This window comes from Symphodus melops (genome assembly GCF_947650265.1).
Source record: "Symphodus melops genome assembly, chromosome: 17".
Classification (NCBI taxonomy): domain Eukaryota; kingdom Metazoa; phylum Chordata; class Actinopteri; order Labriformes; family Labridae; genus Symphodus; species Symphodus melops.
The window spans coordinates 21,795,657-21,815,015 of NC_136707.1; the positions used below are offsets into that span (position 1 = coordinate 21,795,657).

Genomic DNA, 19,359 nt, shown 5'->3' on the forward strand with positions numbered 1-19,359 from the left:
GTGCCTTCTCCCTGCGCCCCACAGGAGCATACATACATCATGTTAGATGGTGGTGACACACAGGTAGCACACACCGCTGACAACAACAACAGGAGCCCTTTGTGTTTGTGTTACACATGAGCGAGGATGGCTAAAAGCATGACTCCCAGCCACATGGTTAAAGCACACTTTTTTCTCCTGAACGCCACTTATCTTTCTGCTCTGCTGCTCTGTGTAAGCCTTCAACGTAAAGACCTAAAGAACAGGCAGAGATTCAGCGTACATACCACGAGCAAACTGGTGTTGACAGAGGGGCAGCCCCGGACAAGTGCCGATGCGTCCCTAATGGCTGTGTGTGTGAGAGAGACGGGAGACAGATAGTCAGATAGACAGCAACTCAGGGGAGAGGTGTGGGTCTGTCAACCCCCTCCACCACCACCACCACCTCACCCACCTACCCTCGTCCCTCTCCGAGTCCTCCTGCAGCCAAGCGAAGGGCAGAGGGGCCGAGGATGGACGAGCTTGCTGAGAGAGAGAAAGAGAGGGAAGCGGAGCCGGAGGATGGAGGAGGAGGAAGAGTGGGAGGAGAGGGATGACAGAGGGAATCTGTGGGCCAGGGGCAGACAGATGAAAAGGAGGAGGAGAAGGGGGGGAGGTTTGCCAGGTGTTCCCCCCACAGCCGTGTGGTCAGTCGCTGTCTCCTGATTCAACATACAGGAAACACACACACACCCTTATATTGCCTCTCTATCATGCAGACTGTTCTAAGAGGCTGAAGCACACTTTCTACCTGATGCACATTTCCTCTCCTGCAGACATGACGAGCCATAACAAACTATATGTGCAGGAAACAGCAGGTACCAAGTGTGTGTAAAAATGTGCACTGTTGTACTAGTTTAGTTTGTCATGCAGCTTTAAAACACACACTCGTGGAGCTGTGATTGTACAGCAGTGTTTGTCAGGTGCATGCAGCAGACGACATGTTTTTATGACACTCCTGGTCATTGTCCTGTCATGACGTTTTGCTGCAAAAATGTGGTGTGTCCTAATATCTGTTATCCAAACAAAAAAGCATCCCACTGCAGATATAGTGTGAGTAGCAGCACTGGATGTATCGTCTTACTAGGAAACATAACATACAAGGACTCGTATTGTTGTTGCAGCCTTTTTTGTGTCATACCTTGAATCGTATCAAATTGTATCCAGACAAAAGCGTGTCTGTGTTCCTCTTGTTTCTCCCACCTGACTAAAAACACACACTTGTGGATCTTGACAAATGTTCAAGAGAAGCTTCGAAGCAACACTTTTTAGCATGATCCCACACTTTCTACGCATCACAGCTCGATGCAGACGTCAGCGATCCCTTCGCACTCTCCAGCTTTCCAGATCTGCTGCGTTCAAATCAAACATGTGGAAACCATCTATAGTGTCCTCATGGCAGGGTTAAAGAGAGCAGAGGAGCAGCAGAGATTAAAAGAGAGATAGAGAAAACTGACCTTCAAAGTCTGATATGATCCCCTCCAAGTGAGCGTTGACAGAGGAATCAGACATTTTGGGGAGCGGGTGTGTGTGCAGGAGGGTGTGTGAAATCTCAGAGAGAGGGAGCTGGGTTCCCTTTTCCCAGCTAGGAAAAAAGTCTTCCAGGGGCGAAGTCCCGCTTTCAAACAAATCCCAAATTAGGAGCCCGTGCAGGAGAGAGGAGAGGAGGGGAGTGAGAAAAAAAAAAAAAAAAACAAGCTCACTGATCCAAGCCGGAGCTCTGTCTCCTCTCTCTCTCTCTTTTCCAGCAGCAACTTATTTTTCTCTTCTCCTCCTTCTCAACTTCCACACATTGGAATGAGCGAGCAATGTCGACCACCCTCTCTCCCTCCCTCTCGCTCTCTCTCTCTCTCCCTGCCTCTCTCTGTATCTCCAGCTCACTACTCACTATCTTCCCTCCCCCCCTTTTCTCCTTCCCTCCATTCCTCCCTCCCCTTCTCCCCTCAGCCTTCCTCTCGGACTCTGTGAAAGCTCTCTCTCTCTTCTCTTTTTTTTTTTCACAGGGCTGGTCAAATTATACGCACGCTGACATTCAAACACACTTCCTGTAGGCTCGATCACATGAATAACACACACTCAAGGCGTGGAAGAGATTTTTTGAAAAAAGCTTTCCACTGTTGAAATCTGCTAAAATCAGCACGATGATAAAAACATCAATCAAAGTCTCGCCGTAAAACCTGATAAATAAAGACTCGTATCTTATATTCGATGCAGTGAAAAGTTGGAAATAGATAAATAAATCCAGACAGGAGCCAGAATCAAACTATGCACTAATATGGTCAGGACAGGCCGAAGCAGGCGGCCAGTAGATCGTCTGACATGATAGTTCGCTCTGGAGGCAGACACCAATAAATAAGTAGCCTAATGACTTAATGACCATGTGAATGAGCCTCTGTGTGTGTGTGTGTGTGTGTGTGTGTGTGTGTGTGTGAGGGGGGAGGACACGGGCGTGGGTCAGTTTGTGTGTGTGTGTGTGTGTGTGTCACTGTGCCTGGGAGAGAGAAGTCAAACGGATGTGGTCGAGAGTGGAGGCCTGATTCTCTGTGTGTCAATAAAGCACCATTCAAACAACACTTCTGATAAATGATGACGCACACGTTCTTCCTGCTTCCAAAATATATTTAACCGCCATCTTTTAAAAGTTCATGTGCCTCCTTTCTCAACACCCAGCGTGAAACCTGGAGCTTTCCACACATTAAAGATCGATGATGTTTCATACACAGAGGGAATCAGTTCTTGTCTTAATGTAGGTTCAAACATTTCAACTTGAATGTGATAAAAAAAAGCTTTTTATTGAATGTATTTTAATGATTTTTATTTAAACTTAAAATATAAAACTTTAATTAGAGTTATTAATAAGGGGGGTGTGGATAGCTTAGTGGTTAGTTTGCCCGCCCCATGTCCAGAGGCCATTGTCCTCCAAGCGTGCGGCCCCGGTTCAATTCCGACTTGTCTCCTTTCCTGCACGTCATTCCTCCTTCTCTCTCTCTCTCTCTCTCTCTCTCTCTCTCTCTCTCTCTCTCTCTCTCTCTCTCTCTCTCTCTCTCTCTCTCTCGGAGTCTGAGTGTCTAATTTCAGGAATCTTCTGTTTCCACATCTTGAAAACAGATCATGACCAAAATAAATTTTAGTGTTTCATTGTCATATTGAAATCACAGCACAGAAATCCAGTACTGATCCAAAGCATGCTGTAATCTTTCACATCTGGTGAAGCCATGAGGAGTTATTTGAAATGTAACTACTTAGTTACTCGTGAATTACAGTGTGTACTTTTACATTTCCCTCCTTTCAAGACCATCAAACACACGTTTGATGATAAAGTTGGATGCAACTTTTATAAAAAGAAAATCTGTGTTCTTTGAGACTGAAAAAGTCTCGTCATTTGACATTCCTGTTGTTCTAATAGCTGATGATTTTGTAGAGGTAACATCCTCCTCATGTTATTGCTGTATTTTGTGTTTTTTTTTTTTCTTTTTAAAGCTTTCTCTCTCACGTCAGAAGAAACCCGGAGGCAACTTCAACCATAAGCAGCCACCGGCTAGAGGTAGTAAACTGCTCCTAGTGGCATTTTCACTTAGATGAGCCGGTTAACAGTGGCCATAAAGTCAGTCAATAACAGACTCTCTCCTCACAAAATGTTTAAAACTGTGAAGAAATGCTGTTTGAAACATCAAGGCAGCTCAGGGAGACTCACAGCAGCGGAGAGAAACTAAGAAGTTAATGAACTGGAAAAGGTTTTAGGGGAGATGAAAAATGATTTGGATTAAACTGGTGATCAATTATTCAGCCTGTAGAGCGACAGACACATTCTTCAATAGTGGACGTCCCACATGTGATTCATCATAAAGACTTTGGGATTGAAATGCTGCACATCTGACTGCCAGTGCGTTGCTTACATTGGAATCTGAGTTTGCATTTGTGTTGATTCAGGAATGTTTACCATGCTGAAAGACGCACATGTGCATGAGTAAAAAACGTCATACCCGGGCAGAGATTTAAAAAGCAGATACTTTCCCACAACCCCAAAATAAAAACTCTTAAAATACGTTAAAAAACGCAAAGTTTTTAACCCACGATATGTAAAGGAAAGGTCTGAAAGTTGTAATTATTAAGACATTGTCTCGACATTGTTTGTCTGAAGTGTGCAAAAACGTTGAGTTTCTCATGAAGATATATATATTCTAACTTTTCAACGTGTTTCCATAAAGTATTAACCCACGTTCTCCAGCAGGGGGCAGCGTAACTCCTATAAATAACAAGTGTCACTGTAAGGAACAGTGTTAGTGGAAGCGGTGTTAGAGCATACAGAAATGTGATCTTGAGCAGATAAAGATGGAGACATGGAGAGAATCTCGCTGCAGACACACCCTCAACCCACACAGAGCGTCCTGCCATGTGTGTCAGATTCCTGCGCTCCCTGCCACACACTGGCCTGCATGCATGTGCACACACACTGATAGCAGATACTGTATGTGTGCAGCAGATGCATGCAAAAAATATGAAGCATGCACTGGGCCCAGCACCCATCCCAACACACACACACACACACACACACACATGTACACTTCCTTCCACTGCATATCGCTGCAAGTCCCAGCAAGCCCAGACAGCAATAATCCGATCTGCAGAAACAACTGTCACCCTGAGAGAACAGCAGAATGATTTTCTATTCCTAACAGTTTGTGATCCACCTCGATGAAAACAGCTTCCTCTGACGTCAGCGAATGAAACTGCCCGAAGCAGCAGAAAATGACCTTAATGACCATCTGTGAAAGGTCATATAAGGACACGTTTCCTGCATCGATAGTGCTGCTGAGATCCACTGATCTGACTCTTCTTTCTGGTAATCATCAGTGCTGTGTCACCTTCCATTTAAAGCAGCGGCAGGCTGTATGTAGGGAATCGGTTTGGTGCGCTTTGGCTCTCACGACGCCTCCGGGAGGTCTGAGTCAGACATGAAGGAGGAAACAGATAATTATTATAATTAATCTGATAATTGATTTGTTCAACCGGTCCTGAGTGATAAATGTTTTACTATCTGTATCTTAGTTAGCTCTTAGCATGCACATGCAAAGTCTGTTAAACGATGGTGCTATATCATTACAGAACTTTACGCCCTCCTGCTCAACACCAGCTACTGAAAATAGATCCTCACTGGCCTGATCTAAACTCTTGTAGGTTAAAATAGACAGCCGTCAACACTCAACATCCGTGGTCATTAATAAACACAAACTTCACTACAGCTGCTTGTAACCGGTCAAATAATTGTTTTTCTGAGTTTATACATTTAGTCATCGGTCTCTGAGTTTAATCACGTCTAAACCAAACTCAAGACCAGAGAGGTTTTCAGATTGTCTCGTCAGGCAATATTTTAAATTCAAATTGAAACATTTTCCCCAAAAACCTTTAGAAATGTTTAAAATCTGCTGCTCCAGCAGCTTTAACCCAAACTGTATTTCATCCTGAGGAGAACAAGAGGCTTTCTGTGCATTGATCTAACTCAAGTCGTGCCAGTGGTGCTCTTTGTTGAAAAAGAGTGACATCGATCAAATACAAATCAGAAACCTCTTGAGGCATCAGTATATAATTATATGATTTGGCAGCTACGGGTTTCATATTGAACTGTGAAGCGATACAGAAACCGCTTTACTGTCTAAAGAAATCCAGAGCACCTCCACTGTAAAGAGCCCCTCATGAGAGCTGAAAAATGAGCAGCAGAGTGGGAGCAGAGCGTCTATAAACGGAGGCCAGGCAAGAGCAGCAGTTGTTTGAGCAATGCCAGGGCAACAGCAGGCTGCGCACACACACACACACACACAAACACATGAAGACAGCAACAGGCCTACATGCCTCCCTGCACACAGAGAGACTGAGACCGAGTCATCCTCTTTCACCTCCTGAAACTCCTGTGATAACATTTGAAAAGTGGAGTTTATGCAAATTTTTTAGAAGGGATTGTGTTTGAAGTTAAGTGTGAGTAATTTTTAACGTTTTACATCTATGGAGTAAGAGTGGCGTAATGCTGCTTCTGGACATGAATAATGAGCAGATTACGTCAGGTTCAGAGAGTCATCGGCGTGTCAAACATTACCAGGATCAGAGGAAACTCCAACATCCTGCCGAGTTCATCCTCAAACAGCAAAAAGCTTTGTGGGCTTGGATGCAGACGATCACCGTGAGTCAGGCTGCATCTCATGAGCCATCTGGAAGAGGTCATAATGTGCCTGCGTGTCATGCGTTGGCGAGTGTGTGCATCGCCTGCATGCGTTCTTTTTACGTGTGTATCTTGGATGCGACTGGATGGTTACCGCCGCTCTGTTTACATGGCAACCTGCACAATAAGCAGCTTTACCTGGCTCAGGAGCAGAGGGAAGGGAGACATGAAGGAGCGGAGAGGAAAGGTAGAGGAGAGGTGTGCCAGCTCGCTCCCCTGGCAGAAGGGAAGAGATGTAAAGTAACACTGATCCCCCCTCCTCATGGCTTTCATGGAAATGAGGAAGCAGGAAGATTTCTACCTGCTGTGTGAGGAAGACGGACTCGCAGACACACAGAAAGAGAGCAGGCTTAGCATGACTAATGGAATCAGCAGTTCTGGTACTGTAAACATGAGCCTGGCTTTCACTACAGTGCAGAACAGAGCGGTGCTTTCACTTCACTGTGGGAATAAAATGTGAGAGTCAGCCGTGCTGTACGGAAGTCTGAGAGTCCAACATTTAAAAAGTGTTTGAAGACAAAAGAAAACTAAAGGCTCGCACAGCTGGAGGTATTCAGTGAACACCGAGCTGAAACACTTCGGAGTGGTTGTAAATGATATTCACCAGGACACGAACAAGTTACAGGGAGAGACAGAATATTTCTGACACCCTTTTTTTCCCAGCTCCACCCCTTCGTCCAAACTCTGCTTCTGACAAACTAAAGGGAAAGCAAACAGTCTTTAGAACCAAAATGGATGATGGTCTTCGTGTGTAAAAATACAGTCTGTGCTGTGGTGCTCGCACAATGAAGGCTACAGTGCACGTGAAACCCCCTCGTGTGGCCCCGGAGCCCACACGGTGAACAAGCTCCGTCTAAAGTTTATGCACAGCTGTAGTGACAGCAGCTGCTTTAAACCAAATGTTTAACAGCAGCACCCGCCAGGCTCTGCTAACTTTAATCAAACACAGCACCTGTTGGACTGCACACACACCCACACACACACACCCAAACACACACACACACACACACACACACACAAAAGATGGCAGACCCGCTCAATTACTCTTGCTCTGTGGTTTTCTTTACGGTAAGCAGGGCCCGCTTGTTTGACTGAATGTATCGACTGTCTGCACACATGTGGCTGCCTTCATGTGTGTGATTGTGCGTGTGCATGTGTGTGAGTGTGTGTGTGAGAGTGTGTTAGCTCACACACAGGATGGCATGGCGCTGTAAATACAGAGAGCAGCTGTCCTCCATCCCACATGAATCTCTCGAGGCCTCTTTCTGTCTCTCAGCTCAGATAAAAACTTTAAACTGCAGAAAAGATTGATTAAATTGATCTTCTGAAGTATCAAAGAAAAATATGATTATTATTATTATATCAATAGACATCTTCTAAAACTTACAGAGTGTTACATTAAGTCAGAGTGAGGCTGCTGTATCAACTCTACATCTCCACCTAGTGGTGAGAGTGTATATTACATATTTAGCAGACAGATCCAAATATAAACTATGAGTCCTCACGGAGTAGAGTAGGTCACATCAGTATTTCACATCTTTTCAGTTTTCTTTGGAACAAAAATAAAAACATACAAAATGTGTCCCGATGTTGAAACAAGATGAAATGTAAGCAGTCAGATAACTCAAACACCATCAGCTGACCTCGCTGTGACTGGAACCGACAGGACACGTCAGCACCTTTATTCATAATCTCAGAGTGACCGGTGGACCGTTTCCATTTGTCACCGTGACTCATGTGAAAAAAAAAAAACACAGGAAACAAAGGGAGCTCTGCCCAGCCGGCATCGCCAGGCGGAGGAGCGACGGGTTAGCAGGAAGAAGTGAATCAATATGAGAGAGGCAGCTGAGAAGTATTCCAACAAGGACACGTTTAATTACATTTCATATAATTCATTAGTACTAATAGCAAGTGGATGCTACAGTCGGTGACTCATTGATTCATGCCAGAGGTTTGCCAAGAGGACAGATTTATAAACCTGGAGGCATCAACAACACAAAGAGTGATTCTGCTTTTGTGTTTTTGAAGCTGTGACTTGTAACAGCTGATTCTGTCAACGCCTTTAAACCCTGAAGACTCAACTGTTCTCACTTATTCTCTCTATGATCAAGTATTTAAAGGCAGGGTTTTCAAAAACTAGCATGATTTAGAAAGTAGCATTCCCTCAGTGCTCCCTCTAAAGCCACGCCCCCTCACTTTCATGCACGAGTGTTGTCGCTCCAGAAGCGGACGTCAGCTCATCGCTCACATCGTGTAGAAACGACGTCGTCTGATGTCTCATTCAGCGAGAAGTAAACACTAAACTTTATTATAAAACAAAAAACTAGAATATTTTACTTTTCACAACGTCCAACGACAAACTCACAATATAAACTCCGTCATCGGTGACACAGTTTAAGAGTGTGTGGGTTTTTTTTTTTATCTTAATCTCCTCTTCCTCTTCCTCTTCCTCGTCTAAATTGAGGTGATTTTTTTATTATTTAACTACGTGTGAAGCACTTTACCATTATGCACTGTAACATGCTTCACCAAATCATCTTGATGCAGAAAGTGTATACATACACATATTATTTGTGTGCAAACATGAACAGGTAACATTATCATGCAGAGCCAAAAGTAAGGAGATAAATCAGAGACTTCTTTAGGGATGCACAATGACTCGCACTGTCACTCACACTGGAAATGAAGAGATAGAAATAAAACGAAAAGAAGATGTTGTTACACCTAAAAACACGATCTCCCACCATGTTGATGAAGTCAGAGTGAATTAAAGACAGAAAGCATTCAGACACATTCACTGTGTTAAACTTGAGAGAGCAGAAAGACAACAAACAGTACATGTACGTTTTAGCTTAAATCTACTCTCAATCTTTTTTCTTTTTTTTTTTTTGCACCCTTTTATCACATGACACATGATGATACATGTGTAACATCGTGCAGGCCTGCTCTTCAAAGTCAGTCCTCCAAAAGAAAAATCCTTTAAATGATCGAGGGCAGCTCACTACATCTTTGTCTCTGCAGCTCTTAATTTATGAACACACTTGGTACAAGAGGAGAATCCAAAAAAACACAGCTCAATGTTCACATCTCTGTCTCTCAACTCCACTATATCATATTATACCTCATGTGGTTATTGCAATAAAGAACAACATGAAATTGTCTTTCTTTGAATATGAACAGTTTTTCATGACTGTTTGCAAAACAGAGAGATCTGCAGTGACTGTCGGTCAGCTCGCGTTCTTTACTCTTATTGGGCTTTTAAGAGATGCTGAACCCGTGATGCTTTCATCCAACACAAGCTGGAAACAGAGCCAGCAGCCTCTGCAGAAACATACTCACCACCAGACCTCGGGGGGAAACACTGCGACACAAACGCACCAGAAAGTACGACTGCACAAACAGACAAGTGAACATTCATTCATTCATGAAGACACATACAACGCAGTGCGTCCTGCTGAGACCTTAACTCCCAGGAGGAGAGAGAGAGAGAGAGAGAGAGAGAGAGCCACACACACTTGTCAATGGTCTCACCTACATCCAGATTTCACAAAGCATGGAGGTGCTATAAGCCATGCTGCATCACAGAAACACAACCTGCAGCCACTTGAGAGAGAGAGAGAGTTTTAACAATGCTCACACTTTACACTCATAAAAACACCATGAGGAAGCAGACAGCATCGCCTCACTAATGACTTTAGCACAATGTTAAACACACACACACACACACACACACACACGCACACACACCGGAACCAAACTCATATCAATAATTTAAAAAAATCCAACAGGTGCAGAAAACGTCAAAGGGCCAAAAATCTGCTCGATTTTTGTTTGCAAAGTGAGCCAGCTCTTTGCTGGTGCGGACTGAAGCGGACTTTCCCCTGTCCTGTTAGCTAAAGGAGGGACTGACTGATGGCCGGAGTGGGATCAGAGCCACAAGGGACAAGACTAGTACTGTTCAAACAGAGCTCTTTCCTGTTTTCACACCACAGAAGAATGGGAGAGACACAGAAAGGAAAGAAATGTCGAAGAAATCTGGACTTTTCTGTCCCACAGAAACTGTTTCTCCTTTACTTTTCCACAGTTAACGTTAAAAAAAAAGGGAACGTGTAAAGCCCGGCGGACAGAGTTGGGAATGCTAAAAGAGGTTGTGGCTGAGCAGCAACCTGTAAAAACAAAAGTATTTAACTGGAAACAATGGGACAAAGGGAGCGCAAACAGACACAGAGAAGCCTGCAAACAGATAAAGACAGATAAACCAAAACAGCTCCCCTATAAGCTGCAACACAAACCCAGCAGAGCTCCAGCTCCAAACCCCAAAGAAAACATGCTGTCAGCAAACAGGACAGAATGAGAGAGTGGAAAATACCGTGGATGGGGAAACAGAGGCAGGCTGTTACAGAAAAAAGACACTCGATCAGAGAGAAATGGCAGAGTGACGAACTTTAAAAGTGATAGAGAAAACTCATCTGGGCTGTCTTACCTGAGAATTTGTCCCCCTCCATAACCAGATCACTCCCTCCACAGCCACATGTATCTCTGCTCTCTGACTCCCCTCTCTGTCTTTTTTTGGACTTTCCTTCCTCCCTCCCTCCCTCCCTCCCTTCCTCCCTCTTCTTACTCTCTCTTTCCTCTCTCTCTCCCCCCCTCTCTCTCTCTCTGCCTGGTTTTGATTCCTTCAGTGTGTCTTGCTAATGAATCCAGAATTACGACATCCCCATGTGCTGATCATATGTTGCAGCTCTCCTTCTCCCTCTCTCACCCTTTTTTTCCCCTCTGGTGACACCAAGACACTGAAGCAGCTTTGTATCTTGAAAATAGAAAACCATTAGCCTCGCCATGTGACATGGACCAGCTCCTTAGAGACTGAAATAACCAGCGAGACGTGCAAACTCTTCCATCAGCGAAGTCAAATGTTTCTTGTGCGAGTGTTCACTTGATAGCAGCTGCAATCTCAGTCAGACATTCCCTGAACTCCGTCTAGACTTCCTCGAGATGAATCGTGACAGCTCTGCCTCTGTAAACGTGCGGAGGGATGATCGCCTGTTGAAATAATACTGAAGTGCAAAAACAATACGGGAGGGAAGTGAAGGTGGAACTATGAAAACACACTTCTCAAAACATGTTGAGATACAGAAGAGCACTTGTGTCTGTGTTATTCTTCTGGATTCATGCCGGCAGGAGAGAATATTCCAGAAAGAGGACTGGAGGAGTGTGTGTGTGTGTGTGTGTGTGTGTGTGTGTGTGTGTGTGTGTGTGTGTGTGTGCGTGTTTCGTGACCCATCTCTGTGTTCAGGAAACTCATATGACCTTCAACCTTAAGCACGCCAATCACACTGGCCGAGGGGTCAGAGGTCTGATAGAGAGATCAAACGCACTCAGACACGTCAGGCTGACGTCTCCTGTGATAGCCCCGTGCATGTTGACTCAGGAGAAGCATGTTTGTGCGTTCATGTCGGCTATTCGTGTGTGTGTGTGTGTGTGTGTGTGTGTTTACATGCATCACCTTTAAATATATGTTTTTTTTTTATTGAAACCAGCTGTTTAATTTCAAGGTAAACGCTGCACAGTGACGCCCCCTAAAGGCCGAGCTGTGTTACTGTCATGTCTCCAAGTTGCCAGAAGTGAAGAACACTCGAGCTGTGTATCATATAAAGGAGATGAGTGTTCAGGAAGACAGTTTTAAAGAGCGATTGCGTCACAGCGGCTCTTCGAAGGCAGACAGAAACCTCTGATGTTGACTATCAAGCCAACCTTGAAGTGAAAGACACTAAACTACAACTCCACTGGAGGGTGCTGCAAACACCCTCGATGACACATCGAGCAGGAGGGCCTGCTTTATAACTGTAGGAGTAGGAAGCGATACATATTGGTGAAAGTAAAAACATTTCAGAAGCATTAATCAGAGCCGACTTGAAACCCGAAAACTCTTCTTAATTATTCTTCACTCATTCTTGTTTACACAGAAATTCAACGAGCTGTGAAGTCAAAACAGAGTGAACATTTCTCTCTTCTTCTTGTTTTAGATCTCAGCCAGCGGGCGACAGTTCACATTATCATAGCTGTTAATTATTACAATTTGATTATACTCTATAATTCCTTATTAAATGTTTCAAAAGGAATCAATTATAGCATTTATCCCTTTTTAAAAGATATAAGAGTATTAATTGTCTAAGTGTGTCAAAGTAGAACCGGCTGACTGCGAGATAGGATTTAACTCCACAGAGACAAACAATAGGGACAGTGTGTGTGTGTATGTGTGTGTGTGTGTGTGTGTGTGTGTGTGTGTGTGTGTGTGTGTGTTCATGTACATAAACCAAGGTTACAGTAAAGCATCCTCCCTAACACCCGCCTGCTGACTCGTAAATCTGCATCGTTGGCAGATGTTTTGTGTGGTGCATCTGCCTCCAAATGCCAACGAGACACGCTGCACACAGACACACACACAGACACACACACAGATACACACACACTCACACTGACACATGCACAGACAAACACACACACACACACACACACACACACACACACGCCCTGTGGCTCCAGCATCACGTCAGGGAGGTCTGCTGACATGCAGTGCCTTATCCTCCGCTCGAAGCACTTCCCGACAACCTGTGTGAGTGTATCCCTTCACTTATATCTCTCTGTGTGTGTGTGTGTGTCTGTGTGTGTGTGTGTGTGTGTGTGTGAGTTTGAATAACCCTTACCCTACAATAGTAATATTCACACAGCCAAACACACGGTCCTGATTCTCATGTGTGAACACACACACACACAGACATTAAGGGAATGTGTTAGCTGTCTCTTCTCCTGTCAGCTGTCTGTCTGTAGGATGAATGAACACACACACACACACACACACACACCCCGGGGCCCATTTGTTCGTCCTGCTCTCGTCTTGCTCGCAGAAGCATCAAAGATCACCACGACAAAACTGACACAAACGGATATGAGCTCATGTTGCAGGTCACGGCTTGCTTCTTTTATGGCTTTGATGCAACAGGCCGCTGCTAAACACATGTCGCCTCCCATGGTGAGTCTGTGTCTCCACATACTCTTAACAATCTGTGTGCAAACTAAGTACACACTGCATGTGTGTGTGTGTGCGTGCTCGGAGCCCTCCCTCCTCTCCGTGTGCTCGTGCTGCAGGTCTTTAGCGCCTCCAACTGGTAGAAGACGCCTCAGTGGTGAAACACAGCCACAAACTCAAACATGTGTTCTTTGTAGGACGCTCTGCCATCTCTTAAGCTGTCATATTCACGGTGTGTGTGATGTTCACCTGCTCTCAAAACACAACCTGACTCAGAGTTACTTTGTCCCTCTGCTGAAGGTTAACGACACAGACTTTTTTAATGCTTAACGGGAAAAGTGAGCGATCAAATAAAAGCTGGAGAGCTCAGAGTGGACTTTGACAGTGTAAGACTCTGGAAGCATGAATAAATACACACACCGTCTGTCAGGATAAAAACATGAAAAGGCCAAACTGGAGGCAAGAGTTGAAAATCAGCAAAAGCTACAAGTTTTATGTGTTAAAGTTGACCTACAAAACATCTGGTGTTACAAAGCCCAAACGAAACATGAGCAAAGTTTCAGATCACGATATGTTCTGCCTGTAGTTCCAGGATAAGTCTGCAGGGGGCGTAAAACAGCTCGTCCTGCTAACTAAGCGACAGTTCCCAGAATCTCTAACCGTCCTTATCGACTGAAATATGATTCACTTTTAAATGAGCATGCTTCACGTGTGTTTGCCTTGCTTCAGCACGAGTGTGTGATTGGACAGATGCATAGAAAGAGGACGGAGGTGCATTGTACTTACTGGGACTGGTGATGCCAGAGACCTCTCGTTCTGTTCTCTTCGCCCGAGCACTGGCGGATCTCGCTGCGATTGGAGAAGGAGGAAGAAACGGTGTCAATTCTTCAGGAGGTAATCATCACATTCAGGAACAAGAGGCTCGGTCTCAGGACAAAAGTGTGGGATTTTTAAAACGGATATCAGGCCTCAAACAGAAAACAGTCACTTCACGTTTTCCCTGTAAAACGTCATCATTGTAAAACACAGTGTTTAAAATGTCCTTCTTAATGTTTGACGCCTGAGAAACTAAAGTACGTTTTATAACCACCTCATGTAGGAACAAAGTGATGAACTCAAATCTAAAAAAGGCAGTCAACAAACCAGATGTCACGATGGCTGCCACCATAATTAATTCAATCTATGGTAATCAAATAAAAAGTGTTCTTTCCTATTGACTGGAAATGGACTGAATTCATCAGAGTGCTGGTGTTTGGAAGCTGCGTCTCTCTCGTAGACCAACATTTGACTCCTCATCGTCTTTTCTTCACTTCCGCCGACTTCTGTTTGTCTGCAGCATCAGTCTGAGCGCCACGACTGATGACTCAGGCGTGTCATCCTGTTTTGAAGTTCTTCGAAATACTTCCTACCGCAACGAAGAGCTCGACATTCATTTTCTCCCCATAAAGCCGACAAACAATGTGGTTTCCCTCCTGAGCAGTCATCAGATTAAACACAGAGACAGCTGGTTTAAAGGGGAGGGAGTGAACGGGGCTGACTGGAGGATGTGAGTAAAGCCTCTAAAATGTATGTGTGTGTGTGTGTGTGTGTGTGTGTGTGTGTGTGTGTGTGTGTTAAAGGAAAATAGAGAGATGCTTAGAGAGTTTTTGAATTCACTGACACGTAGCGTTTACATTGGGTACTGTCCATAATTCAAAACATTAGAGCGCTCTCTCTCTCCACCTCCTCCTCTCTAAGGTTGATGTGCACACAGGTTGCTGTACATTGAACACTGAAGCTTCAGTGTTTAGCCAGCTCTGCATTGGTCTCGACTCATCTTAGTTTGAGATCGTTTCTGCTCGTGGAGCTTTTTAGAAACATGCCGAGGCGTCTTAGGTCGGGTCCAATAATTTCCATCTGAACCAGTTCGACTGCCCGCTTCCATTGTGCACAGAAATTGTGCAGAAGATGATTTAAACAGGACCAACAATGTTTTCAAACAGGAAGTTTTTTGCATGAACTTATCTCTAGCGTCCTTTGAGCTGGCGATAAAGACTGGAGGGAAAAGTGAGAGAGCGCAGCAGGATTTACTAAAAGGAGATTTTTTAATACATTTAATATAAATAAAAGAGTGTTGCTTTTAAATTAAGTGGTTGTGAGTGTTTGTGTCCAGGTTACAATAATCTTCATCTGTCTCTCTGTCCTCTCTGTCCTCTGTCCGACCGCAGCAGCTCACGCAGAGCAGAGGTACAGAAATATGTCAAACTGGTCTCCTGCTATGTGAAATGTGCAGGATTTCTGAGGCCCCTTCAAAACAGGTTGACATCAATTTCAATTTTTTTTTTTCAAATTTCAGACTTATTCCAAACAGTTCACCAGAAATGTATGAAAATGTCTGCTTCAGTCGTTTCTGGCGTCGTGCAGGAGGAAGTTCTGACTCATTTTTCAGACTCTTGATAAATCACAAACTTCAGCGTTCAGCCTGCAAAAAGGTTGAACATGTTAACCCGTTTTTCCTTCTTTAAGAGCAGATCATTAATCTCCCATGAGCCCTGTGTGGACACCACCGGTCTATTATGTGAGCGTGTATTTCTACCTGTGTTTTAGAGCTTTAAGTGCATGGAAAAATGACAGAACAAATAAAAAGACAGCCAAGTCTTTCGAGCCTCGCAGCCAAAAAACATGTCTGTACCTATTTACTCTTCTGGGGGGGGAATACAGCGAGAGCAGAGTGAGGGAAACACACACACACACACACACACACACACACACACACACACACACACACACACACACACACACACACACACACACACACACACACACACACACACACACACACACACACACACACACACACACACACACACGTCCTTGCAACACAAAAAGCGTCACACAGAGTACAAAAAGTTTACAGTTACAACATAACAATGTGCCACAGAGGTGAGTGTTGACGTTTGGCGGTGCAGTGACATGATTCAGCGTTGCCGGTAGCCGTGTGGTTTAAAACAAGGGCGAAGCACTGACAGACATGAGCGGACGTCAGCCAATCACAGCCCGCTTCAATGCAAACTGAAGGAGTGACATCTGCAAAGTTAAACTGTTTGTTGGTACAAAGCTGTGAATGTGTGTGTCCACATGCAGTCTCACCTGCTCGGTCTTGTCTGAGGCCACACAAACACACACACACACACACACACACACACACACACACACACACACACACACACACACACACACACACACACACACACACACACACACACACACACACACACACACACGCACACACACGCACACACACACACACACGCACACACACACACGCACACACAGCACGATTCGCTGCTTGAACAGGTTTCCAGACATGAGATTTTCCCGTTTCTCCCTCCTTTAAGGAGATTTGTAACCCTCTGAGGTCATCGTTTCCTTCATGACGCTGCTAACAGGTCACTACACACTCATGATACATGACGAGAATTAAACCACTTTATTTATTTAAAAAAATCTACTTCACCTGCACGGGGCCACGAGTCATATTGTGCAACAGAGAAAGTGCATGACTGCCCGTTTATTTACCGTGGACTGTATAAATAATGTGTTTTAAAATGAACACTTCAATTTGGTGATTAAGTCAAAGGGGATGGACTCAGAGTTGAAGTGAGCCTCAAGTGGTCACTAAAGAAACTGCACTTTTCTACACTGGAAGTCACCACTTGGATTTTTTTTTTAACACTGATTGATGCCAATTGTGTGTGTGTGTGTGTGTGTGTGTGTGTGTGTGTGTGTGTGTGTGTGTGTGTGTGTGTGTGTGTGTGTGTGTGTGTGTGTGTGCGTGTGTGTGTGCAACATGACCGGTCAAGTGCATGGCTATGCCTGGACAAACATGTCACCTGATCAGTTATTGGTCACAGGTGAGTAAAAAAGGTAAACACTGGGCGCAGTGTGTAACACTTCTACATACTTAGAGCACAAGAGCAATCACACAAACACACACACCGTGAATGGATGCTTGCAAACAGACACACACACACTCACAAAGGCGGAGTGATTTGTAAGACATTCACACTATATGATGCATGTTCTGTGTGTTTGCAGAAAGAGGTCACAGAGTGTTTCCTTTAGCATGCACTGTTCTATGACTGAACCATTAATCCTCTGCTTGGCAGCACTGAACTGATCGCTGTGAAAAATAATCACAGGGAATATTCTTTGATAACTTTGCAAACTCCAAATTTGAGTCAGATGGAAGTGAAAATAAAAATAGATAATAATTAATAGATAAATAAATAAGAGTGAGAGAAGTTTTCTCTACATTAAAAAAAATAAAAATTCTGGTATAACAGGATAATAATTTCGGAGGACGAGATGCGATGTGCTTGTGTTTCTCAGCACATTATCGAGGCTTCTGTTGCATATGGAAGCTTAATACACTCACATGAGATGATAAAAATGGGCCCCGTTTCTCCTGGATCTCAATAATTATCACAGATTTACAAGTTTCAAGGTGTTTGCATTTCATTGCACAACAGCAGTGCTTCAGACGCACTCAGTCGGGATCCATCAGCAGAGTTCAGAGTTTATTTCAGAGGCATCACGGAGCATCTCTCATCGGCTCCTCTCGTTTGCACCTTGTCCTAAAACTCACGCATCAAAATGTAAAAATGTAAAACTGGGCTTTTTAAGTCAACGGTTATATCAAGTAAAATCTGATCTTGGGTCCCTGTAATTACATTTTTTTGAGAGAATATCTTCATTTGCAATAAAGGAAATTTTTATCGTTCCTGCTAAATATTAGGGGAGGTCAACGTGCCTCATCAGGTCTAAGTCTGAGGATTACGCTGCAGTGTTAAACTTCACCTCAATTCAAAATGTAAAGGTTTGATTTATATCTCTCTTATTGTGACCCAACCCCGATTAAACCTCGCTTAAAGACGCTACATGCATCACGATCGTTCAGCCAGTTCAAGTAATGTTAAGGTTACTAATCCCTGATGAACCTCTCCACCTCTGTGTCTCTGCTCGCCCATCTGTTCCTTTGTGTGTTTATGGCCCTCATTACACATGTTGAGGGTATGCTGCAAACACGGCGTTACACAACTCTGCCTGTGAAAGAGCTCGGAGCGGATGGACGAGCGGGAGTGAGGCGCGGGGGGGGGGGGGGGGGGGGGGAAGAAAGAAAACAAGACAGACTGAATGGCTCGACGACTATTTGTCAAGATTGTTTTTACAGCCCAGATAAGAGCTTTACCTGGATGTGTTCTTAATGAGAGCTCGCCCACACAGACATCCCACAGGCTCGCGCGCACACACACGCTCACGCATTATAGTCGAGTGAAGACATTGGCCTTGACCCTGAACTGCACTCCTCCCAAATGAATAGCCGTTGTTCTGGCGCCAAAGGTATGAACCGACAACACCTTTTCCTACCTCCGCACTTTCAACACGCACCGATTCCTCACTCAGCACGCTCACTGAAAAAACAACACAACGTCTCCTGAAACACACACACACAGGCCCCTCTCAGTGCTCCTCACAATGCAAACACAAGCTCACCTCATTATAAAAAGAAGTCTATTAAGAGCGGATATCATGGCAGACTATAAAACAATATGGTGTGGCAGATAAAGATCGGCCTTCCTTCTTGCGAGGCCGTTAAAAGCCACTGAGTCATCTGAACAGTCCATCGAGCTTTATGAGCTGAAACTCCCCCAGGAAACGTGTAGTTACAGGATGTCACAGGTGAAGTACTGAGGGGGGGCACAGGTTGCTTTTATGTGCATGTTCAGAAATGTCAGAAAGATGGAAAAGCAGATAATGTGCACAAGGAATCTTTATGTTCAAACTTGGACAGAAGAAGAGTCCTTATTAAATCATCAACATGTGACAGCCATTTATTGAACAACGCTAACTATCTAAACTTCTGCAACCAATCTGCCTGACGCTGTGTCAGTCAAAACTTCTTTCGAGGGTGCATCAGAAATAATCGATCGGACCTCCATTCAACGAACAAACACCTGACAACACTTAACATGTTAAATACAGATCACTTTCAGGGAATCTGTTTCTGTTTGGGTTCACCTGGCTGGACTAATCCAGAGGGAAGCCTCTGTGTAAC

At 44.3% G+C, this 19,359-nt stretch overlaps 1 protein-coding gene across 2 annotated transcripts in view; it reads right to left on the minus strand.

Moving 5' to 3' along the window:
- Window positions 1-10,752, minus strand: part of septin9a (septin 9a) — a 58,364-nt gene extending 47,612 nt beyond the window's left edge. Inside the window, exon 1 of one of the 2 annotated variants that reach the window (XM_079367308.1) lies at window positions 10,716-10,752. In XM_079367308.1, the coding sequence (XP_079223434.1) occupies window positions 10,716-10,737 (22 nt within the window). In that variant the 5' untranslated portion in view covers window positions 10,738-10,752. Of the gene's footprint in view, window positions 1-1,475; window positions 1,546-10,715 lie in introns of those variants that run through there. The other variant, XM_079367306.1, reaches the window with a different exon arrangement.
- Window positions 10,753-19,359: the final 8,607 nt, after the last annotated feature.